The sequence below is a fragment of the Ahaetulla prasina genome, chromosome 9, assembly GCF_028640845.1.
Source record: "Ahaetulla prasina isolate Xishuangbanna chromosome 9, ASM2864084v1, whole genome shotgun sequence".
Lineage (NCBI taxonomy): Eukaryota > Metazoa > Chordata > Lepidosauria > Squamata > Colubridae > Ahaetulla > Ahaetulla prasina.
The window spans coordinates 12,549,982-12,574,442 of NC_080547.1; the positions used below are offsets into that span (position 1 = coordinate 12,549,982).

The window sequence follows — 24,461 nt, forward strand, 5'->3', positions numbered from 1 at the left end:
ATTCTATTCTATTCTATTTTTCATCCCAATATCTATTTTATTCTGTTCTGTTCTGTTCTATTCTTCATTCCAAGTTCTATTCTATTCTATTCTATTCTATTCTATTCTATTCTATTCTATTCTATTCTTCATTCCAATATCTATTCTATTCTATTCTATTCTGTTCTGTTCTATTCTATTCTTCATCCCAATATCTATTCTATTCTATTCTATTCTGTTCTGTTCTGTTCTGTTCTTCATTCCAATATCTATTCTATTCTGTTCTGTTCTGTTCTGTTCTGTTCTGTTCTGTTCTGTTCTGTTCTGTTCTGTTCTTCATTCCAATATCTATTCTATTCTATTCCAGTTCCCGGAGAAACAAATGGACCAGCTCTCTTTTGGCTTCCGGTAAGCCAGCGGGCATCTCATTATTCCCCCACTGAAATAAGGGAGCAGCAGACCCAGAATGGTTTGAATGAAAGAGAAGGGGGTCTCTTCTTCCTTCCTAGAAACTGGGAGTGGGAGTGGGCATCCAGGCTCCGCCCGTTTCCAACTTTTCTGCAGTTCACACGACCCCCCCCCATCCTTTCCCCCCAACCCAACCTTTTCCAGCCATGCGGAGGGGGGGTGGGGGGGCTGCGCTCGCAAGACAACAACCGGGACGCAGAGCAACCCAAGAGCCCGGAGGTGGGGCCACCGGGTGAAAGCAAGCCCACCCTGCAAAAAGCCCCCACCCCACCCCGACCTCCACGCAGGCTGAGCGCCACGTGGGAAGCCGCCCTCCCCTCCCTTTCCCTTCCCAACTCCGCTCTCCCCTCCTCCTCCTCCTCTCCCTCCTCCCCGGCGGCTAAGGGCGGGTATTCTCTCCAGCTCGGGGGGTGGGTGGGTGGGAAGGGGGCCTTGTACCCCCCCTTCTCTCCGGCCCAGCCGAGGGTCGCCTGCCGCTTTAAGGCTGCGCTCCGCCGAGCCGAGCGACCGAGCCAGGCAAGGAAGTGGCGGGGAGAAGCGGGGAAAGGGGAAGGCGGGCAGGGGCGTCCCGAGAAGGAGACCGCTGGGGAGTGGGGGAGCCCCGCAGCTGTGAGCCGAAGGAGGCGGGTCTCCGGAGCGGCCCGCCTTCCCTCCTGCCCAGCCCCGCCGGCAAGCCAGCAACTTCGGGAAAACTTTTTTTCTTTCTTTCTTTTTCTCCCCAGCTGCGGCGGCTGGAGCAGCGCCCGAGTCCCGTCCTCTGGCCGCCCTCTGTGCGCTCCGGCCGGGGATGCTCTCTCGGGCCGGCGGCGGGGACGGCCGGCTGCTCGCCCCGCTCCTCTCCTGGCTGCTGCTGCTGCCGCTGCTGCTATCGGGGCTGGGCGGGGTGGCGGGGGCGCCGTCGGAGCTGCGGGTGCGAGTGCGGCTCCCCGACGGGCAGGTGACGGAGGAGAGCCTGCAGGCGGACAGCGGCGCCGACAGCGTCAGCCTGGAGCTCCGCAAGAGCGACGGGACCCTGGTCACCCTGGCCGCCGACTTCAAGCAGGTAACAGAGTTGGAAGGGGCTTAGAGGTCATCTAGTCCAACCCCCACCCACCCACCCCTGCTTACGCAGGAGGCCTAGGGATTCGAACCGCCGAACTTTCTGATTGACAAGCTCAGCGTCTTTGCCACTGAGCCACCTAGACAAGGCAAGGTGCGGGGGCGTCGTCCGGGTCTGGGAAATGGGGGCGGGGCGGGGCTGGAAGGGTCCCAGACGCTCTTGGGGGGAGGGGGAGGAACTGGAGGGGTCCCATTCAAAAAAAAAGGAGAGCCAGCGGGAAGAAGGGGGTTACTTCCCCTTCCTCCAAGCCTCTCCCCGTGGCGAGGAAGACTTTGACTCTCCGGTAAGGAAAAAAAGCTGCTTTGATCAGTTTTAGCTTTTATGTAGGAAGAGGGAGCAGGGCGGGGGTCGTTTTCTCTTCCTGCGTGCGATGCTCCTAACAACCCTGCAAGGTAGGCTTAGGCTGAAAGAACCTGAGCTGGCTCAGCAAAGCACCCCGGGACCAAAACGTGGTTCCTTCTTCCGTTCGGGGCTTCGGGGGTGGGTGGAAGTGGGGGGGGGGTCTTCTCTCGACTTCGCCCCAGGAACGAGAGACCACTGAATTTGCCGGGTTGTGGGAACGCAACCCGCGCTGGTTGGGCTTGAGAGCCCCCGGGATGCAGCTTGCCGGAGTGTCGGTGGCTGGGAAAGAGGAATCGAAAGGCTGGGATCCCGAACGGGTCGTTTTTGCACAAATGGGGAACTTCCAGACGTGGAAGAGGAAGGAGGGGAGGGGGAGAGAAGTGGGGCGGGGAGGGGCTTTCCTTCGGAAAAGCGAAGTTGCTCTGATGTTCTTCGCGCGTTTGGCATCAAAGAGTGTGGAAGTTTGGAAATGGTCTTTTATCTTTTCAGGCTGAGCCGTGTTTTTTTTTTTTTTTTATCTTCCCATTCCCCCCTCCCCTCTTCTCTTGCTTCCTTTTCCACACCGTCCCGTCCCAGTAGAGAAAACTCAACTGGCTGATAGGGAGATCCCTCCTCTTCCTCCTCCCTCCCCCCCCCCCCCCAGCCTCCAGGAATCTTCCAAAATTGCATCTTCAACTTTCAGATCTGTTCAGATCACAGCGTTCCCCCCCTCTCCCCTTGCAGTCGGGTTCACAAACAGGGCTTCCGGACTTCAAAAGTTTCATTTTGTTTTTCAGCCCCCAACCCCATAAAAAAATTTAAAAATTAAAAAAATCCTCCACGTGGCTCCCATATCTGTGTTCTGTTTAAAAAGTTGGGACATCAGACAGTTGAGGACTTGGGAGTCGCCCGGAGGTATATCTGCCTAATTAACTTGAGTCACATGTTGCAGTAACTGCAACCAGAAGCCAAGATAGCTGGGCTGGACTCTGGGAATCGGGGAAAACCATAAACCACACTTGGGCAATCGGCTTATACAGCCCAACCCCAAATCTGCATGCTCCTTCGGGTTCCTTCAGGTTCAAAGGGGTCATCTGACGAGTTCCCAGAAGCGTCCCTTGTCAGTTATGGGGCCAGCCCTCTGAATGAACTCCCACCAAGAATTAGAGCAGAGGTCTTCAAACTTGGCAGCCTTAGGACTTAACATAACATCAGAGTTGGAAGGGACCTTGGAGGCCTTCTAGTCCAACCCCCTGCCCAGGCAGGAAACCCTACACCATCTCAGTCAGATGGTTATCCAACATTTTCTTAAAAATTTCCAGTGTTGGAGCATTCACAACTTCTGAAGGCAAGTTGTTCCACTTATTAATTGTTCTAACTGTCAGGAAATTTCTCCTTAGTTCTAAGTTGCTTCTTTCCTTGATCAGTTTCCACCCATTGCTTCTTGTTCTACCCTCAGGTGCTCTGGAGAACAGCCCAACTTCCACTTCTCTGTGGCAGCCCCTGAGATATTGGAACACTGCTATCATGTCTCCCCTGGTCCTTCTTTTTGTTAAACTAGACATACCCAGTTCCTGCAACCGTTCTTCATATGTTTTATCCTCCAGTCCCCTAATCATCTTTGTTGCTCTTCTCTGCACTCTTTCTAGAGTCTCAACATCTTCTTACATCGTGGCACCAAAACTGGATGCAATATTCCAAGTGTGGCCTTACCAAGGCATTATAAAGTGGTACTAACACTTCACGTGATCTTGATTCTATCCTCTGTTTATGCAGCCCAGAACTGTGTTGGCTTTTTAACAGCTGCTGCACACTGCTGGCTCATATCTAAATGGTTATCCACTAGGACTCCAAGATCCCTCTCACAGGTACTACTATTGAGCAAGGTACCACATATACGGTACTGGTGCATTTTGTTTTTTTGGCCTAAATGTAGAACCTTACTTTTTTCACTGTTGAATTTCATTTTGTTAGATAGCGCCCAATGTTCAAGTCTGTCAAGATCTTTCTGTAACTTGAGCCTATCTTCTGGAGTGTTGGCTATTCCTGCCAGCTTGGTGTCATCTGCAAATTTGATGAGTTCCCCATCTATCCCCTCGTCCAAGTCATTGATGAAGATGTTGAAGAGTACTGGGCCTAAAACAGAGCCTTGGGGTACTCCACTGCATACTTCCCTCCATGTGGATGTAGTTCCGTTGAGGACTACACGTTGAGTGCGGATTTCAACTCCCAGAATTCTCCAGCCAGCTGTGCTGGAGTTTGGGGACCCCTGATCTAGAGGTATCCTGCCCTTGGCGGCATTGCTTTAAAGACCTCTCACCAAGACAGACAGATTAACAGAGTTGGAAGGGACCTTTTAGGTCATCTAGTCCAACCCCTCCCTCCCCCCCCACCCAAGCAGGAGATCCTACACCATTTCTAACAGATAGCAGTCCAGTCTCTTCTTGAAAGCCTCCAGCAATGAAGCTCCCACAACTTCCGAAGGCAACTTCTGTTCCATGGGTTGATTGTTCCCACTGTCAGAAAGTTCCTCCTCATTTCTAGGTTGAATCTCTCCTTGTTCAGTTTCCATCCATTCATTATTCCTTGTCTGGCCTTCAGGTGCTTTGGAAAATAGCTTGACCCCCTTCCTCCTCTCTGTGGCAGCCCCTCAAATATTGGAAGGCTGGTATCCTGTCTCCCCTGGTGCTTCTATTCACTAGACTAGCCGTGCCCAGTTCCTGCTACCGTTCATTGTATGTTTTAGCCTCCAGTCCCCTCATCATCCTGGTTGCTCTTCTCTGCACTTTTTCTCAACATCTTTTTTATAGCGTAGTGACCAAAACTGGATGCAGTACTCTAGGAGTGGCCTTACTAAGTCTTTATAGAGTGGTATTAGTTCTCCCCACTTTTGCTAAGATAGATATGGCCTGTGGTTGAATATATTTGTATATGTAGTCCTCAAGTTAGAACAGTTCATTTAGTGACCATTTGGAGTTACAACAGCATTGAAAATAGTGATTTAGGGCTGTGTTTCACACTTACGACTGTTGTAGCATTCCCGTGGTCATGTGATCAAAATTAAGACACTTGGCAACTAACACACTATAAAAAAGATGTTGAGACTCTAGAAAAAGTGCAGAGAAGAGCAACCAGGATGATTAGGGGACTGGAGGCTAAAACATATGAAGAACGGTTGCAGGAACTGGGCCTGGCTAGTGAAGAGAAGGACCAGGGGGGACAGGATAGCAGTTTTCCAATATTTGGGGGGGGCTGCCCCAGAGAGGAGGGGGTCAAGCTATTTTCCAAAGCACCTGAAGGCCAGACAAGGAATAATGGATAGAAACTGAACAAGGAGAGATTCAACCTGGAAATAAGGAGGAATTTTCTGACAGTGAGAACAATCAACCCATGGAACAGAAGTTGCCTTAGGAAGTTGTGGGAGCTTCATCCCTGGAAGCTTTCAAGAAGAGACTGGACTGCCATCTATCAGAAATGGCGTAGGGTCTCCTGCTTGGGCGGGGGGTTGGACTAGATGACCTACAAGGTCCCTTCCAAGTCTGTTAATCTGAACTCCTCATAAGGAATCACATGGTTGGTTTTTCTTCCTCTTTTCCTTGTTCTTCAGTCTCGCATGAAAATGTTCTGTAGTAACTCTTAAGCACTGAGTTGTTCCTTTTACTTTTTTTTATGGCCTTAACCTCTGGCCAGAAGTTGATGGTGACTAAGGACAAAGTACTTAAGAACACATCCATTAAGGCGAAAGGAACTCGGATATGACATTAGGGGTTATGTTTTTGGACTTAACCTAGAGGTGTCTTCTGTCTTTTAGAGCCAAGAACAAAGGTCCTTGTGTGAGGAGGAGGAGGTTGGTGGAGGATCTTGGTGAGATCTTACTAAGTAGCAAAATGTGGAGAAATTACTATTCAGGAAGAATTTGTGTCAGGGCAAACTTTGATGTGCCGTGGCCTCTACCCTTTCCCTCCCCCATACTTTCTCTTTCTTTATAGAAGGGGGGGGGTCTTGAATGTCAGCCCAAAGCCTTTCTCATTTTTTGTTACCTGCAAAGCAACTTAAGTAGGAGAGAGAGGGAGGAGGGAGGAAGAAGGGAAGGGAAGGAAAGGAAAGGAAAGGAAAGGAAAGGAAAGGAAAGGAAAGGAAAGGAAAGGAAAGGAAAGGAAAGGGGTAGGTAGAGGAAGGAAGGAAAATGGAAGGAAGGAAGGAAAATGGAAGGAAGAAAAATGGAAGGAAGGCAGGAAGGCAGGCAGGCAGGCAGGCAGGCAGGAAGGAAGGAAGGAAGGAAGGAAGGAAGGAAGGAAGGAAAAGTGGAAGGAAGGAAAAGTGGAAGGAAGGAAGGAAGGAAAGAAAAATGGAAGGAAGGAAGGAAAAATGGAAGGAAGGAAGGAAGAAAGGAAGAAAAATGGAAGGAAGGAAGAAAAAATTGAAGGAAAGAAGGAAGGAAGGAAGGAAGGAAGGAAGGAAGGAAGGAAGGAAGGAAGGAAGGACCCAATTCTTAATGAGGTGCTTTAGAAAAACATCATATTCCATTTGCACCTCCTGTGATGCACTGTGAACACGAGGAGAATTTAGGAGACCGTTCATCCCTCGTCCCTCCACTATTACCATGTCTTGCATTTCCATTCATCCCATCTCTAGCATGTCCAGCCAAGCTGGGAAGTCTGGGATTTGAAGTCCAAGCTATCTAGAAGATAATATTCTTGAGACAGACTGTGGTGGATCAGAATTATGTTCTTTCCAACTGCCCTAGAGAGCACGGCCAAATCAGAGATAGAATGGGTCTTCTGAAGACCTGGTGACCACAACATGGCAGAAGTTCTCCCCAACTTCTATAAGGTCTTTATCCAAGCAGGAACAAACACCCCAAATCTTGACTTTCAGCAGAGGGACCCAAAAGGGAAGGGCAAGTTCTTTGGGAAGAACGGGGGAACTTCTAGCCTTTCCAGATGTTTCATATTTCCATTCCTGACACACACACCCTAGTTTGCACACACAACTGTCTTGAATTCCACAGCCTGGATGCACCAGCTTTGACGTGTCTTTGATTTTGAGCCTGACGCATCGTAGGAACTGTCGGGGAAAGCAACTCGGGGCTGAGGGACACCTACAGAGATCCTGCAAGGTGATGAGAAGAATGTGGACCTTTGAAGCATAGAAAACACTCTTTCTAACATCGTTAAACCATGTTAAGGACTGAGTGCTTCTTAACCATGATTCTCACAATGTTGAGAATCTCGGCTGCCCCATGACGAATCATTAATTACTTTGGTGGAATAGAATAGAATAGAATTTTTTATTGGCCAGGTGTGATTGGACACACAAGGAATTTGTCTTGGTTATTATTATTTATTATTATTATTATTAAGAATAATAATGAAGAACGGTTGCAGGAACTGGGTATGTGTAGTTTAATGAAAAGAAGGACTAGGGGAGACATGACTTGCAGTGTTCCAATCTCTCAGGGGCTGCCCCAAAGAAGAGGGGGTCAAGCTATTCTCCAAAGCACCTGAAGGCAGGACAAGAAGCAACAGGTGGAAACTAATCAAGGAGAGAAGCAGGAGAACTAAGGAGAAATTTCCCGACAGTTAGAACAATTAATCAGTGGAACAACTTGCCTGCAGAAGTTGTGAATGCTCCAACACTGGACATTTTTAAGAAAATGTTGGATAGCCATTTGTCTGAAATGGTGTAGGGTTTCCTGCCTGGGCAGGGGGTTGGACTAGAAGGCCTCCAAGGTCCCTTTCAACTCTGTTATTATGTTATGTTATATGTTGTTATTTTATTGGTTAGTATTATCATTTTTCTCCTCCTCCTCCTTCCTTTCCTGGAAGAGGTGATAAGAAATATATATATATATATATTGGGCACTTTTCAAGAGAGCCATGCAGATATAAAGCATTTTCCCAGTTAAGTTGCTCTTTGAAACACAAAGAAACAGTTGGAAAATACAACAATCAGTTAGCATTCCTTATCTCTGTCCCTAAAGCCATGTTTATTTGCTCACTGCACACACACTGGGCCCTTCCTCCGACTGTAAGCGGTTCATTCTCTTACTTCTTAATTTCTTGAGTTCTCTTACTTAAGTCATGGAAAGCTGTAGTAGAAGGACTGGCTCTTAATGGAAAAGAATAATCGCTTTGCTTTTGGAAAAATTCTACACCCAACTTCCAGGTTAAAAACACCTGAAACAGGTTCCGACTGGTCAGGATTGAACTAAGCTGAATTCCCTGGCCTTCTGCTAGGCAGATGTGTTGAGACTACAATGCCTGTGGTTCCCAGCCAGCAATCCAGGCTGGGGTAACCAGTCCCTTGATTAGCATTATGCACACAAACAGGCAGACAAAGAGGCACCTTAAAAAGAGAGATAGATAAAAGGGTGTCACCTGGAAAGGTGACTCCTGGTCTCGCCTTTAGGCATGAAAGCCAGCTAAGTGACTTTGGGTCACTCACCAGGAGACTGAGAATTCTAGTATTGTCTTAGGCGTGAAAGCCAGCTAAATGTCTTTGGGCCAATCACCAGGAGACGGTGAGTTCTAGTCCTGTTTTAGGCATGAAAGCCAGCTAGGTGACTTTGGACCAATCACCAGGAGACAGTGAATTCAAGTCTTGTCTTAGGTATGAAAGCCAACTGGGTGACTTTGGGCCTATAACCAGGAGACAGTGAGTTCTAGTCCTGTTGTGACCCAGGTTCCTGGACTCGGACTCCTGGACTCAGATGATTCAGAAAGTGAGGGAGAAGACCTGGCAAGGCCTGCTTCTCCTGGGCCCTCTCCCTCCCTGGCACCCACCCAAAGGGAGGAGGAGGGGCCGGCAAGGCCTGATTCTCCCGGGCCTTCTTCTGATTTGGCAACGCCCCAAGAACAGTTTTGGAGTGATACAAGACTGCGCAGATGTGACCGGCCTGCGCAGCAGAGGAGGCGTTGGGACAAAGCCAAAGAATGATGAGTCATGCAGTGACATCTACAGAGGCTATAAAAGCAGTAGGCGGAACTTCCTGGCTTTTTGTCTTGGACAAAGCAGTGAATTTGCCCCGGGCAAAATGAATCAATGGAGGGAAGAATATATTCGTGAGTAACTCTGGCCTTATCTATAATTTCCTAGTTATCTCCAGAGACTTGGCAGGCCCGTTATCTATGTAAATAAATTAGAAAAGAAGGCCTTTGACTGACTCTTTGTTGGGAGTATTGGGGGAGGGAAACAGAACAAGTCCTGTCTTAGGCGTGAAAGGCAGCTCAGCCCTACCTACCTCACACGGTTGTTGTTGTTGTTGTTGTGGGGGAAATAGGAGGAGGAAAGAGAATTAGGTATGCTCACCGCCTTGAGTTACTTCTAAAACAATAAAGGCAGGATTAAAATCTAATAAATAAATAATACATTTCTCAATTCCATGAAATGAGGAAGGACAGTTGATGTTAGGTAGAACTTTGCTCTTTTTATGAGGGTGGGGGTGTCTGGGGGGCGGGTCTGAGTCAAAGTAGGGAAAGAGAAAGAATGTGTGAAGGCATTCTGGTCTCTCTTTACATTGCATTGGCTCGCAATTCTCCATTCATCTGGAGGAGAGAGACACCCCCCCTCTTAATACACCCCAACTTGAAGTGCCAGGAAGTGTAGAAACTGTCTCTTGAGTGGTAGTTAAAATTCCAAAGCACGGGGGGGGGGGGTGTCACACTTTCCTGCATTTTTTTTTAGTCTAAGGCCTCTGCTGGGATTAATCTTTGTGCAACACCACAACAGTTTGGATGGTTCTACACAACGCTGCAGATATAAAGCCTTAATAAGGCCACACCTAAAGTAAATTATAGCACCACACTATAAAAAAGATGTCTAGACTCTAAAAAGAGTGTAGGGCAAGAGCAACCAAGATGAGTAGGGGACTGGAGACTAAAACATGCGATGAATGGTTGCAGGAACTGGGCCTGGCTAGTCTAGTGAAGAGAAGGACCAGGGGAGACAGGATAGCAATCTTCCAATATTTGAGGGGCTGCCACAGAGAGGAAGGGGTCAAGCTATATTCCAAAGCACCCCAAAGGCCAGACAAGGAACAATGGATGGAAATTGACCAAGGAGAGATTCAACCTCTGGTGGCTCAACAGACTAATGCAGTCTGTTATTAACAGCAGCTGCTTGCAATTACTGCAGGTTCAAGTCCCACCAGGCCCAAGGCTGACTCAGCCTTCCATCCTTTATAAGGTAGGTAAAATGAGGACCCAGATTATTGGGGGCAATAAGTTGACTTTGTATATAATATACAAATGGATGAAGACTATTGCTTAACACAATGTAAGCCGCCCTGAGTCTTCGGAGAAGGGCGGGATATAAATGCAAATAAAAAAAAAAACCAACCTAGAAATAAGAAATTTTCTGCCAGTAAGACCAGCAATCAACCAATAGAACAGAAGTAGCCTTCAGAAGTTGTGGGAGCTTCATCACTGGTTATTTACGGCCGGCTTCAACTTCAACAGTGGAGCCTGCTTCATGGTTGAGAAGTTTGCTGAGGACAGAAAGTGAAAGTGTCTGAAAGTATCTCATGCTTGGGAACAGATTGTGGCGTCAGATTGGGTGAGTTTCCCAGAGACCTGTGGCTGGCACTATTTGTTGAACGCAAGCGATTGTTCTTTGTTCCTTCGGGTGGGTGTCAACAGAACAGCAGCTCTACACCGCTCAACTTTGGATGGCTGCTATTTATTTATTTATTTTTATTTATTTTATTTGATTTTTATACCGCCCTTCTCCCGAAGGACTCAGGGCGGTGTACAGGCATAATAAAAACCAACAATACAATATACAAGTTTAAAATACGATTTAAAAAACTTATTTAAATTAGCCCAGTGATTAAAATTTACCATACTAAAACCCCGTTTAAAATTAATAAAATTTAACATTAAAATCCCGATTTAAGCCAGCCCCGCGCGGATAAAAAGATGAGTCTTGAGTTCGCGACGAAATGTCCGAAGGTCAGGTATTTGGCGTAAACCCGGGGGAAGTTCGTTCCAGAGGGTGGGAGCCCCCACAGAGAAGGCCCTTCCCCTGGGGGCCGCCAGCCGACATTGTTTGGCGGACGGCCCCCTGAGAAGTCCCTCTCTGTGGGAGCGTACGGGTCGGTGGGAGGCGTGTGGTAACAGCAGGCGGTCCCGTAAGTACCCAGGTCTTAAGCCATGGAGCGCTTTAAAGGTCATAACCAACACCTTAAAGTGCACCCGGAAGGCCACAGGCAGCCAGTGCAGTCTGCGCAGGAGCGGTGTTACATGGGAGCTACGCGTAGCTCCCTCTATAACCCGCGCAGCTGCATTCTGGACTAACTGAAGCCTCCGAGCGCACTTCAAGGGGAGCCCCATGTAGAGAGCATTACAGTAATCCAAGCGAGAGGTAACGAGCGCATGAGTGACTGTGCATAAGGCATCCCGATCAAGGAAGGGGCGCAACTGCTGAACCAGGCGAACCTGGTGGAAGGCCCTCCTGGAGACAGCCGTCAAATGATCTTCAAACGACAGCCGATCATCCAGAAGGACACCCAAGTTGCGCACCCTATCCTTTGGAGCCAGTAACTCGCCTCCAACAGCCAGCCGCGGCTGCAGCTGACTGAATCGGGGTGCCGGCATCCACAGCCACTCCGTCTTGGAGGGATTAAGCTTGAGCCTGTTTCTCCCCATCCAGACCCGTACAGCTTCCAAACACCGGGACAGCACTTCAACAACTTCATTGGGGTGGTCCGGGGTGGAAAAGTACAGCTGGGTGTCGTCAGCGTACTGCTGGTATCTCACTAAAAGGGAAGGTCCCTGCAGGGCTCCTTGGGTGGGGCCACCACACAGAAAGAGGGTAACAATGAATAAATCCATCTGATGGTTTGGGAAAGAAACTACAGAGTCATCTATCTGTCTATCTATCTATCTGTCTGTCTGCCTGTCTGTCTGTCTGTCTGTCTGTCTGTCTATCCATCCACCCATCCATCCATCCATCATCTCCCATCTCTCTCTTTCTCTCTCTCCCTCCCTCCCTCCCTCCCTCTCATCCATCTATCTATCTATCTATCTATCTACCTACCTACCTACCTACCTACCTACCTACCTACCTTATCTATCTGTCTGTCTGTCTGTCTGTCTATCTATCTATCTATCCATCCATCCATCCATCATCTCTCATCTCTCTCTTTCTCTCTCTCTCTCCCTCCCTCCCTCCCTCTCATCTATCTATCTATCTATCTATCTATCTATCTATCTATCTATCTACCTTATCTATCTACCCTATCTATCTTATCTATCTATCTATCTATCTACCTACCTACCTACCTACCTTATCTATCTGTCTGTCTGTCTGTCTGTCTATCTATCTATCCATCCATCCATCCATCCATCATCTCTCTCTCTCTCTCTCTCTCTCCCTCCCTCCCTCCCATCCATCTATCTATCTATCTATCTATCTATCTATCTATCTATCTATCTATCTATCTATCTACCTTATCTATCTACCCTATCTATCTTATCTATCTATCTATCTATCTATCTATCTATCTATCTATCTATCTACCTACCTACCTACCTACCTACCTACCTACCTACCTACCTTATCTATCTGTCTGTCTGTCTGTCTGTCTGTCTGTCTGTCTATCTATCTATCTACCTACCTACCTACCTACCTACCTACCTACCTACCTACCTACCTACCTACCTTATCTCTCTCTCTCTCTCTCTCTGTCTCTCTCTATCCATCTTTCCATGTAAGTATTAATCAGGCCATTCCCTGCTTACCTGTTCTGATATCAACCAAGTTTGTCTCCCCCCACCCCTGCCAGCCCAACCACCCAACCCTCACCCCAAAGAAGTGAGAATACCAAGCCAGTTCCATTTTTTTCAAAGACTCATTTTGATGTTCCCAAATTCCTGGCCTTTTCCCAAAAGATGGAGGCTTTCTAAACATTCACCCGGGAGGGAATGTACTCTGGACGTTGTAAGGCCAGCTCTCTCTGCAAGAATATCTCAGCCCTGTTAAACATTAGCAAATTTATCACGAGGCTATTAAAGGCTGGGTTTCCTGTTGCCCTCTGCACTTTGGGAAAAAAAATGTGGCTTTTGTTATCCTGCAGCAGTTCTGTGGAGGGCTTGCATTTTAATTAAGCACATCTTTCTGAAGAGGTGGAAAATTTCCTTTGGGAGGTGAAGTGTTCCAGAGAACCGGAAAGCCGAAAAAATGTTGCTCATTGGAATTATGGTTCTATGGCAACTTTCATGCAAAATGACGATTACACAGGGGTGGGCTTCAAAAATTTTAGCAAGGGGTTCTCTGCCCAGTTGCTGGGTGGGTGTGGCCACCATGGTAGGGAGGTGTTTTTGCCCTCCCCAGGCCCTGGAGGCTCTCTGGAGGCTGGAAACGGGCCTTGCCGAATTTCCAGTAGGCCTGTTTTTCGGCCTCCCCGAGCCTCTGTGCATGCCCTGCATTTCCCTGCATCCAAAACGGGCCACATGGGGACTCCTGGGAGGGGCGGGGTGGGGTGGGTGGGGCCAGCCAGGAGTGGGATTAGTGGGTTTCTCCAAACTGTACAGAATCTTAGCTAGAGGTTCTCCCGAACCCCCAGCAGCCCCACCTCTGCCTATACAGATAGTCGCCAATTTATAACCATTCATTTAGTGACCATTCAAAGTTATGACAACATTGAAAAAATGGACTTTTGACCAATCCTCATACTTACGACCATGCCACGCGCACCTCCAGTCATATGATCAAAACTTGGGTGCTTGGCAACCAGCTTGTATTTACGATGTTTGCGACAACCCAGGATTACACAATCATCATTTGTGACCTTTCCTTCTGACCACCCAATTCAATGCTTAACAACTGCATGATTTGTTTAACAACTCTGGTGATTCACTTAACAGCTGCAGTGAAAAGGTTGTAAAATCGGACACGGCTCCCTTAAGAGCGGCTTTGCTTAACGGTGGGAACTCTTGTTCCAGCTGTGGTTGTTAAATCAAGGACTACCTATAATAGGGCAGAGAATTTAATCTGCTTACTAAGTAGCCCTTAGGATGGAGTTGATTCCTATTCTGCCCACGCTAAATGCACTTTATTCTGTCTCTCTTGAGACCTTGTACACGCCCACACAGCCTTTTGCAAGCACGTTCAAAATCCTTCTGATTTCATTCACCAAAATGCAAACACACACACATACTACTAAATTGAAAAACCCAGAGGGTAAATATTAGACACCCATTTGTGCAATCTTCCACTTGTTCTCGTTCCTCACTTGTATAAATTGCTCTCTGTGGCCGAATCTGGATGCGAAGCCGTGAGCCACTTGGTTCCACAGTATCAATGGTTGTTTTTTCCCCTCTTTGCGAACGGCTACCTTGTTTCTCTGAAAATAAGACCAGGAGTGAAATCCAGCAGGTTCTGAGAGGTTCTGGAGAACCGGTAGCAGATCAGAGAACCAGCAAATGCCACCTTTGGCTGGCCCCAGAGTGGGGTGGGAATAGGGATTTTGCAATATCCTTCCCCCAGGAGTAGGGAGGGAATGGGGATTTTGCAGTATCCTTCCCCTGGAGTAGGAAGGGAATGGGGATTTTGCAGTATCCTTCCCCTGGAGTGGGGTGGGAATGGAGATTTTGCAATATCCTTCCCTCAGGAATAGGGAGGGAATGGGGATTTTGCAGTATCCTTCCCCTGGAGTGGGGTGGGAATGGAGATTTTGCAATATGCTTCCCCTGCCACGCCCACCAAACCATACCTACCAAGGCACATCACACCCACCAACAGAACCCGTAGTAAAATAATTTGGATTCCACCACTGAATAAGACCTACCCTGACAATAAGCCCTAACATACTTTTTACATTTGTGCCTAACATAAGCTCTACCCCCCCCCCCCACACACACACACACAAATAAGCCCTACCTAAGAGCCTGCACAACTGCCTGGCCACCCATTCTGCCTGGTTGCTCGCCACGAGGCGACCACGAGGCGAGACAGGGTGGTGGTGGAGTTGCCCCCCATGCCAGGGACCAGATTACCTCAGAACCCTACAGCTAGACCATGCACACCTCGATAGTTGCCTTGTGGTGGTAGCACCAACAACCATGTGCAGCAGGAGCCCATGTGGTCACCGGTCTGTTTCTTCTGCTGCTCACAGCTGCAACAGAGAAGGAGGCCGAGCGGTGTGCTTGTGTGGCCTGGCTACAGGGGCCCAGAGGTGAGCTAGCGTGGGGCCTGTGGGGCAGCTCCATCCCCCTGCCTTGTGGTGGCAGTGGCGTACCGCTTGGTTTCCTGCCGTGCAGCGAGCAAGCAGAAGAAGTGAACGTCCTATACATGGGGAAAAAATTAAGACACCTCCCAAAACTAAGTCCTAGTGCTTATTTTGGGACCCGAAAGAAAATAAGACCCGGTCTTATTTTTGGAGAAACACGGGTAGATGACCAGGGGATCACTTTAAGTGAATTCGAGAAGCGACCTTGCGTTCCAGGCAACCAAGCCAAGTTTGGAAACATTAGACAACTGATTCCTTTCCCCGCCTACACAGTTGTGTGTCCCTGAACTGGTCATCAAAGCAACATCTCCCAATAAAACTCCCTGCAGGAAGAGAGCACTGAACGTCCCCAAAACAAGCCATTAGAACCATCAGCTGGAACATCTGTGGAGGTGCTGATGTCACACTGAGGCTTGTTGGTCTGCTGGAAATTTTCACGGAACTCCCTGGGCCTTCCCTCCTTTCTTTGGCCAAAACATTTAGGTTGTGTTGAATCTTCTTTTTTTGCCTTTTTTTTTTAATCGGGATTGCAGGGAGAAAATTTAGGCGAAAGGCTTGGAAACACTGAAAACAACAACAACACCACACGCACTCACAAAAGACAGAGATTCCAACCGAGTGAATTGCCCTAAGAAATCGTGCAAGCATTTCTCCCCCGAAAAAGCCCAAAAGATATTTGAAAGGGATGGTCAACCTGATCTACTTCCAAGATTGTGCTAAAACTCTGGTTTCATTTTTTTTTTAAAAAATGCCTTAGTTTAATTAGCTGAAATCGAAGCTACAGAAAAATGTAAAGCGGAATGGTAAAAATAAGGAAACTCGTGAGAAATCAACGTTCCTTTGACAGATTCCCCAAGCAGGAATGGGGTGTCTATTGTAGGCGTGTAAAGTGTAAAGTGTAAAGCTCCAAACCCAGTGAGGCACACACAGTCTTTGTGCAAATTTAATTTTAAAGGGTTGGGGAAGAAGAAGAGTGCATGGCCGCCACTTGATCGAATTTGCTTTAAAACTCCGACTTTCTCAGTAAGGCAGAAAGTATGTAAACCTTCGTGGAAAAGCATATTGCCGTTAAAATCAATAGGAAAGTGGTGTCACAAAAAAAGCGTGCGGGCAGTCCTTGACTTACGACCATAATTGAGGCCAAAATTTCAACCTGCAAGGTCCTGCCGCCTTCGTTTGCGTTTTATACCATGATCAGACTCTAGAAAGAATGCAGAGAAGAGCAACAAAGATGATTAGGGGACTGGAGGCTAAAACATATGAAGAACGGTTGCAGGAACTGGGTATGTCTAGTTTAACAAAAAGAAGGACTAGGGGAGACATGATAGCAGGGTTCCAATATCTCAGGGGTTGCCACAAAGAAGAGGGAGTCAAACTATTCTCCAAAGCACCTGAGGGTAGAACAAGAAGCAATGGGTGGAAACTGATCAAGGAAAGAAGCAACTTAGAACTAAGGAGAAATTTCCTGACAGTTAGAACAATTAATAAGTGGAACGACTTGCCTGCAGAAGTTGTGAATGCTCCAACACTGGAAATTTTTAAGAAAATGTTGGATAACCATCTGACTGAGATGGTGTAGGGTTTCCTGCCTGGGCAGGGGGTTGGACTAGAAGGCCTCCAAGGTCCCTTCCAACTCTGTTGTTATATATATATATATATATATATATATATTATATATCATCTCAATAACGTATCTAAAATAAAACCCACCCCACTGTCTCTGCATTTTTTCTGTTTGTCACACCAGGGAAAATGTGTTGCTTTGTGTTCCCAGGCAGGGGTGGGCTTCAAAAATTTTAGCAAGGGGTTCTCTGCCCGGTTGCTGGGTGGGCGTGGCCTAGTCAGCCTCCTGCACCACGGCATTTTTGCCCTCCCCGGGCTCCGGAGGCTTTCCTGGAGCCTCCAAGAGGGCGAAAACAGCCTCTCCAGGCTCTGGAGGCCCTCTGGAGGATGGAAATGGGCATTTCCAGCCTCCCTGAACTTCCGGTAGGCCCATTTTTCACCATCTCTGAGCCTCCGTGCATGTCCTGCACTTACCTGCATCCAAAACGGGCCACGTGGGGACTTCTGGGAGGGGAGGGGTGGGCGGGGCCAGCAAGGAGTAGGATTTGGGGGTTCTCTGAACTGCACAGAATCTTAGCTAGAGGTTCTCCCGAACCCCTGCGAACCTCCAGCAGCCCACCTCTGTTCCCCAGTATAAAAGTTGCATTTTGCATGGTCTTCTTTTTTGCTTTTCGGATTCCTTCGCTTCTTCCATCCTTCCTTCCTTCCTTCTGGATTTTTTTTTTTTTAAATATTTTATTTATACATTTTTCTTTAACTTACATAAACGCTTAGTAAACAGTGTATTGTCTGGGTCAATTTACATACACATAATAATAGTGAGAATAATATTATTTATTTGTACATAGTGGCATTCTTCCAGCTTCTAATTTCTACCTCTAATGTCTAGGACAAATCCCATGTTAAGAAATATTTTAAGAAAAAAATTAGAGTGTGTGGAAATGGATAGGTTAACGCTAAAGATAAAGGATATCTTCTTTATCCTTTATCTTTAGCGTTAACCTATCCATTTCCACACAGTCTAATTTTTAAAAAAAAAATTATATTCCCATGTGTAGGAGTTTCCTCATTTTTCCAGTGTTGTGCAAGACATGTAATATTAGATATATTTTCCCTTTATCGTATTTTTTCGGTAATATACCTTCTTTCTGGATTATAGTGATGCTCTTGGCCTCTCTCTCTCTCCCTCTCTCTCTCTTTCTCTCTCTCTCTCTCTCACACACAGATACACACACACAAAGACACCCACACCCACAAAGACACACACACTTACGTTCCACAAGATGCTAGCAGCCACCCACATGCAAAGAATTTCTCTGCAGCCTTCCTGTTTACTCCAGGTTCAGTCCAGATGCCTGCAGCCTATAAATCTCTCCACACGCAGAGAAATCTGTAAATATTTAAAATTGGGTTGGTTGGCCATGGCGCATGGGCCCCCACCCACCCAACTCTTGGCAGTGCAAAGAAAGCAGAGTCACAGCGGGTGGGGAAGGAGGCATGTCCCGTGGAGAGGGGGAGAGAAGGAGAACGTAATGTCCCTCATGTATGTGAGGGATGCAAAAAGGACACGGTTTATGGATCCTTCCTTGTCCTTTTAAGGCAAGAATCATTTCAGCAATCCTCAGGGACATTAGCGCCGGGTGGGAGAAGCTCGTTGTCTTCTTTGCCCTCTGCTCTTGGTCTTCTCGCAAGGATTAGAGGTTTAGAGTAACAGAATCGGAAGGGACCTTGGAGGTCTTTTAGTCCAACCCCCTGCTTAGGCAGGAAACCAGCGGTGAAATTCAGCTGGATCTATCCGGCTCACACGAACCGGTAGCACCAGCAGTAGTGGGAGGCTCCACCCATGCACCAGGATGTCATTACATCCCCCCCCCCTTTTTTTTTTGTCATTTTCATTTTTATTAAAGATTGACATCTGGCAGCAATGTTTACAGGTTCTGTAAGGATGTTTTAGGAAAATGCACGGGGCTCTAAGTCTAACAGGGATTTTACGACCCACCTTGACGTCATCACGTCTCACTTTTGACCCTCTGCACATGCGCAGAAGGCTCCGTGCACACGCAGAAGAGGCGCGCACGAGTGTAGCAAGTGCATGCCCGCGAGCTCGCGCTGCCGAACCAGTAGTGAAGGTAAGTGCATTTCAACACTCTCACCAACCCCAGCTAGCAACGTTGAAGGAAACAGAAGAAGGGGAGATAGGGGACAAGGCAAATTGTTGAGATCGAGGGAAGTCCTTGGAAGAGTTCCAGATTATTGATGGCAACTGAAACCATTAGCATTGTCCATACAGCTGCCAGGGGTCCCGTCTGATCCAAGTTGTTGTTGTTGTTAGTTGTGAAGTCGTGTCCGACCCATCGCAACCCCATGGACAACATTCCTCCAGGCCTTCCTGTCCTCTACCATCCTCTGGAGTCCATTTAAACTCATGCCTACTGCTTCGGTGACTCCATCCAGCCACCTCATTCTGTGCCATCCCCTTCTTTTGCTCCTCAATCATTCCCAGCATTAGGCTCTTCTCCAGGGAGTCCTTCCTTCTCATTAGGTGGCCAAAGGATTTGAGTTTCCTCTTCAAGATCTGGCCTTCTAAAGAGCAGTCAGGGTTGATCTCCTCTAGGACTGACTGGTTTAATTGCCTTGCAGTCCAAGGGACTCGCAGGAGTCTTCTCATCCAAGACCCCTTCATTAATCCTCCAAAGAGGACTTAAGAGGAAACAAAAACCCCACCCCATGTTTCTGATATTTCTGGTGTCTCTCTCATGTTCGAGATGTCGTTCGCAATTTCCACTACTGATTCGGGAAAACCGGTCAAACCACCTGAATGCCACCTTTGCAGGAGACCCTACACCAGAGGTCTTCAAACATGACAGCTTGAAGAGTGTTTCTCCACCTTGACAATTTTAAGCAGCATGGACGTTAACTCATGGGGCCTCTTGTGGCTCAGCAGGCTAATGCAGTCTGTTATTAACACACAGCTGCCTGCAATTACAATTACTGCAGGTTCAAGTCCCACCAGGCCCAAGGTTGACTCAGCCTTCCATCCTTTATAAGGTAGGTAAAATGAGGACCCAGATTGTTTGGGGGGGGGGCAATACAAGTTGACTTTGTATATAATATACAAATGGATGAAGACTATTGCCTTACACAATGTAAGCCGTCCTGAGTCTTCGAAGAAGGGCAGGATATAAATTCAAATTTTTAAAAAAACTCCCAGAATTCCCCAGCCAGCGAAACACATATCTATTTCCTTCTTCCAAGTTGTTGGGTTTTTTTCCCCCAACTTCCCAAACTAACCCAGCAGCTGTAGGGTTTCCTGGTGATCTCCGATAAGTGCAAAAGAGCCACTTAGCTGAGCTTTTTAGCATTCCAGCAAATGTTTCATTTTTTTTTTAGTTGCTGGCTTCCTTATTTCCTTAGCTACTGTGCGTGCCTAATTTTTTTATACTTGTTTGCTTAGAAAGCAGCCTCTTTTGAGTGTGTCTGCGACTTAATAAAGGATCACTTGTCCATCAGAAATACCCACTTGTGGGGGGGAGGGGGGAGACATCCAATTATGATTTGATTGCATTCCCACTTGATCAATTATCGGCCTGGGCATCTGTCAGAAGTGAGGGAAAGCAGATATACTTTTTTTCCCCCCTATATTGTACGTTTATCCTTCCTGACACATGTCAGATGGAATTAGGTTGCTGCTGCGAATTCTTTCCTGGCGAAGGAGAAACGAAGGGTCAGTTGGAAAAGCCGGACTTTCCTTTCCGGGTTTGGGGATTAGCCCATCCCAGCTAAAGAACTGCCAAGCTTTGATTCCCAAACGTGCATTAGGATTCAGAATTAAATGCAGAATTACAACAATGTGTAGAAAAGGGGTGGCGTGGTTATTTGTCTGTGTGTCTGCACCCAAGTTACAGTCTCTTGCAGGACACGACTTGCTAGTCGGAGTCTGGATTTTCACCATCTCCTCCTCCTCCTCCTCCTCCTCCTTCCTGTAAACTCCCCTCTCTTTTAGCACTGATGATGTTACCTAGTTGGGTAATGAGATGTCTGCAAGAAAACCACCAAGCTCAGAGAGCACCAAGGATCCCACATATCTCCTCCTCCTCTTCCTCTTCCTCCTCCTCCTCTCCATCTTCCTTCCTTCCTTCTCCTCCTCCTTCTCCTCCTCCTCCTCCTTCTCCTCCTCCTCCTCTCCATCACCATCTCGCTTCCTCCTCCTCCTCCTCCTCCTCCTCCTCCTCCTCTCCATCACCATCTCCTTCCTTCTTCTCCTTCTCCTCCTCCTCTCCATCACCATCTCGCCTCCTCCTCCACCACCACCACCATCTCCTTCCTTCTCCTCCTCCTCCTCCTCCTCCTCTCTCCATCACCATCTCCTTCCTCCTTCTCCTTCTCCTCCTCCTCTCCATCACCATCTCTCCTCCTCCTCCTCCTCCTCCTCCACCATCTCCCTTCCTTCTCCTCCTCCTCCTCCTCCTCTTCCTCCTCCTCCTCCTCCTCTCCATCACCATCTCCCTTCCTCCTCTTCCTCCTCCTCCTCCTCCTCTCCATCACAATCTCGCTTCCTCCTCTTCCTCCTCCTCTCCATCACCATCTCCCTTCCTTCTCCTTCTCCTCCTCCTCCTCCTCCTCCTCCTCTCTATCACCATCTCGCTTCCTCCTCCTCCTCCTCCTCTCCATCACCATCTCGCTTCCTCCTCCTCCTCCTCTCCATCACCATCTCACTTCCTCCTCCTCCCCTCCCCTCCCTTCTAGCACTGATAGTGTCACCAAGTTGGGTCATGAAACGTCTGCAAGGAAACCCCCAAGGTCAGAGAGCACCAAGGACCCCTTCGTCTCAACCCTGAGCTGAAAATATTTTCTCCTTGTTGTTTGCTAAACAAATGCTTTGGAAGCCAAGCGCCGCCTGCAGCTACCCTAGGAGGGTGGGGTGGAAAAGGCAGAGCGTAGCGCTGTCTGTTGAACTTTGTCTCATTGCATCCAGGCCTCCCTTGCAAGGCAGGCCTGTGGTAGCTCCGGAGGACGTTCACAGAGAGAAGATTGGCAGCCTCTGGATATGATTCCTCTCCTTTCCTGGAAATACCAGAGTTGAATGGAGGGCTAAGCTCCAAATTTCCACAGCCGTGTGTAACGCAACGTTTCCTCCCTGAAGTCTTCCACCCACAGGGGATTTCAGGGGCCGCCGGGTCTAGCAGGAAAGCACAGGTTGTCCGTACGACGTAGGGCCACAATTGAGCCCTAAATTTCATGTCACTAAGTGAGGCATTTGTTAAGTGAGTTTTGCTCCAGTTTGCAGCCTTCCTCGCCACAGTTGTTAAGGTGAGACACTGCAGGTAGCAACCTGGTTGTTAAGTGAATTTGGCTTCCCACATGGACTTTGCTTGTTAGAAGGTTGCCAAAAGGACCCAGCCATCCTCCATCCCCCCCTTCCTTCCTTCCTTCCTTATCTTTCCTTCCTTCCTTCCTTCCTTCTTCCATCCTTCCTTCCTTCCTTCCTTCCTTATCTTTCTTTCCTTTCTTCCTTCCTTCCTTATCTTTCTTCCTTCCTTACCTTTCCTTCCTTCCTTCCTTCCTTCTTCCATCCTTCCTTCCTTCCTTCCTTCCTTCCTTATCTTTCTTCCTTCCTTATCTTTCCTTCCTTCCTTCTTCCATCCTTCCTTCCTTATCTTTCTTTCCTTTCTTCCTTCCTTCCTTATCTTTCTTCCTTCCTTACCTTTCCTTCCTTCCTTCCTTCCTTCCTTATCTTTCTTTTCTTCCTTCCTTATCTTTCCTTCCTTCCTTCCTTCCTTCTTCCATCCTTCCTTCCTTCCTTCCTTATCTTTCTTCCTTCCTTACCTTTCCTTCCTTCCTTCCTTCCTATCTTTCTTTTCTTCCTTTCTTATCTTTCTTTCCTTCCTTCCTTCTTTCTTTCCTTCCTTCCTTATCTCTTTCCTTCCTTCCTTCCTTCCTTCCTTCCTTCCTTCCTTCCTTCCTTCCTTCCTTCCTTCCTTCCCTTTCCTTCCTTCCTTTCTTCCTTCCTTCCTTCTCCTTCCTTCTTTATCTTCCTTCCTTCCTTCCTTCCTTATCTTTCTTCCTTCTTCCTTCCTTCCTTATCTTCCTTCCTTCCTTCCTATCTTCCTTCCTCTTCCTTCCTTCCTATCTTCCTTCCTTCCTTATCTTTCTTCCTTCCTTCCTTCCTTCCTTCCTTCCTCTTCCTTCCTTCTTTCTTTCCTTCCTTCCTTATCTTTCTTCCTTCTTTCTTCCTTCCTTCCTTCCTATCTTTCCTTCCTTCCTTATCTTTCTTTCCTTCCTTCCTTATCTTTCTTTCCTTTCTTCCTTCCTTCCTTCCTTCCTTACCTTTCCTTCCTTCCTTCCTTCCTTCCTTCCTTACCTTTCCTTCCTTCCTTCCTTCCTTCCTCATCTTTCTTTCTTTCCTTCCTTCCTTATCTTTCTTTCCTTCCTTCCTTCCTTCCTTCCTTCCTTCCTTCCTTCCTTCCTTCCTTCCTTCCTTCCTTCCTGTCATTTAGCAATAACTTGTCCTGTTCATCTATTAGCTACTTCCTGTTACAACTGCAGGTAGACTTCTCTTGGCCAGGGCATTGCGACCGTCATAAGTGCGAGTCAGTTGTCGAGCATCCAGATGTAAACCACGTGACCATGGGGAGGCTGCCACGGCTTGTCAGTGTGAAAAATAGTCATATAACTCACTTTCTGTGGTGACTTCGCACGGTCACTAAGAGAACTGTCATAAGTCGAGGACTACCTGCAGAAAGACGGCAAGGATGAGTTGTCCTAGATCAGGAGTCAGCAACCATATGGCTCTGGAGCCGCATGTGGCTCTTCCATCCCTCTGCTGCGGCTCCCTGTCGCTCAAAATATGCGTCACAACCGCCAATGTGCGACACCCGCCGGCATGCAATTTGTTGAGCTTTTTTCAACCCCTGGTTAGGCCAACCGTGGAGAAATCCAAGAGAAGAAAAATTTCAGAAGAAAACAGAAAGTTTAATTCAACTACATATGCTAGTTTTGTGGCCGCTCAAGGAATAGTCAGGCACGGGAAGGGTTTTTGTGGCTCCCGGTGTTTTTCTTTTCTGTGGGAAACGGGTCCAAATGGCTCTTTGAGTGTTTATGGTTGCCGACCCCTGGATTAGATGGAGAGACGAGGTGAAAAGTTGCCAGTGTAGGGCTTGATGGTTCATCCCCATTGCCCTTTTTTCAGCTTAGCTCACCAGATGAGCTTGGTGGGTCTTGCTTTGTGTGCTTGGAAGCTCTTGGCCTCCCACGTCTCTTCTTCTTCTTCGGTGCAAGCCTGCCAGATCTCAGCTGTGAGGTGTCCAGATGTTTCCTCTTTTGTGTGTGGCTCCTTGGAGCGGTTGACGGGAACGGGCAGCAGTGACTCAGCCCTGGGACACAAATGTCTGGAAGGGAGGAGGATTCGTCTCCAGGAAGGGCTTAGTCAACGTTGAGGAGAGTTTGTTTTTTTATTTATTTACTGGTTTGTCAATCGTGTGCAAGACAGCAGGTATAAGGGTTACTATCCCTGACCTGTTACAAGTCAAGAGGGCTGAGATTCTGAATGTGGGAGGGACGACCGCTGAAAAGGGGCGTGTCACATTACACAACACCACAGCTTGTCGGGATGGCGGTCCTCGTGTACATCACAGAGGGGAGCAGTGCTTCGTTCACCTTTGAAGTTTCTTTCTTCCCTTGCAGTCTGGCAAACCCAAGGCTCCTGCTCTGTCTAAGAAAGAGCCGGAGGAAGGAACAGGGGAATTGAAGGGTTGAGAGTTCCACAGACTTTGCTTCGGTTTAATTGGTACTTGGGGATTT

General features: G+C 47.7%; 1 protein-coding gene across 1 annotated transcript in view; it reads left to right on the forward strand.

The window, feature by feature from the left end:
• The first annotated feature begins 1,121 nt into the window (after positions 1 to 1,121).
• Positions 1,122 to 24,461, forward strand: part of OAF (out at first homolog) — a 31,259-nt gene continuing 7,919 nt past the window's right edge. The window contains exon 1 of the mRNA XM_058194535.1: positions 1,122 to 1,489. Coding sequence (XP_058050518.1) covers positions 1,235 to 1,489 — 255 coding nt within the window. The 5' untranslated portion in view covers positions 1,122 to 1,234. The remainder of the gene's footprint in view (positions 1,490 to 24,461) is intronic.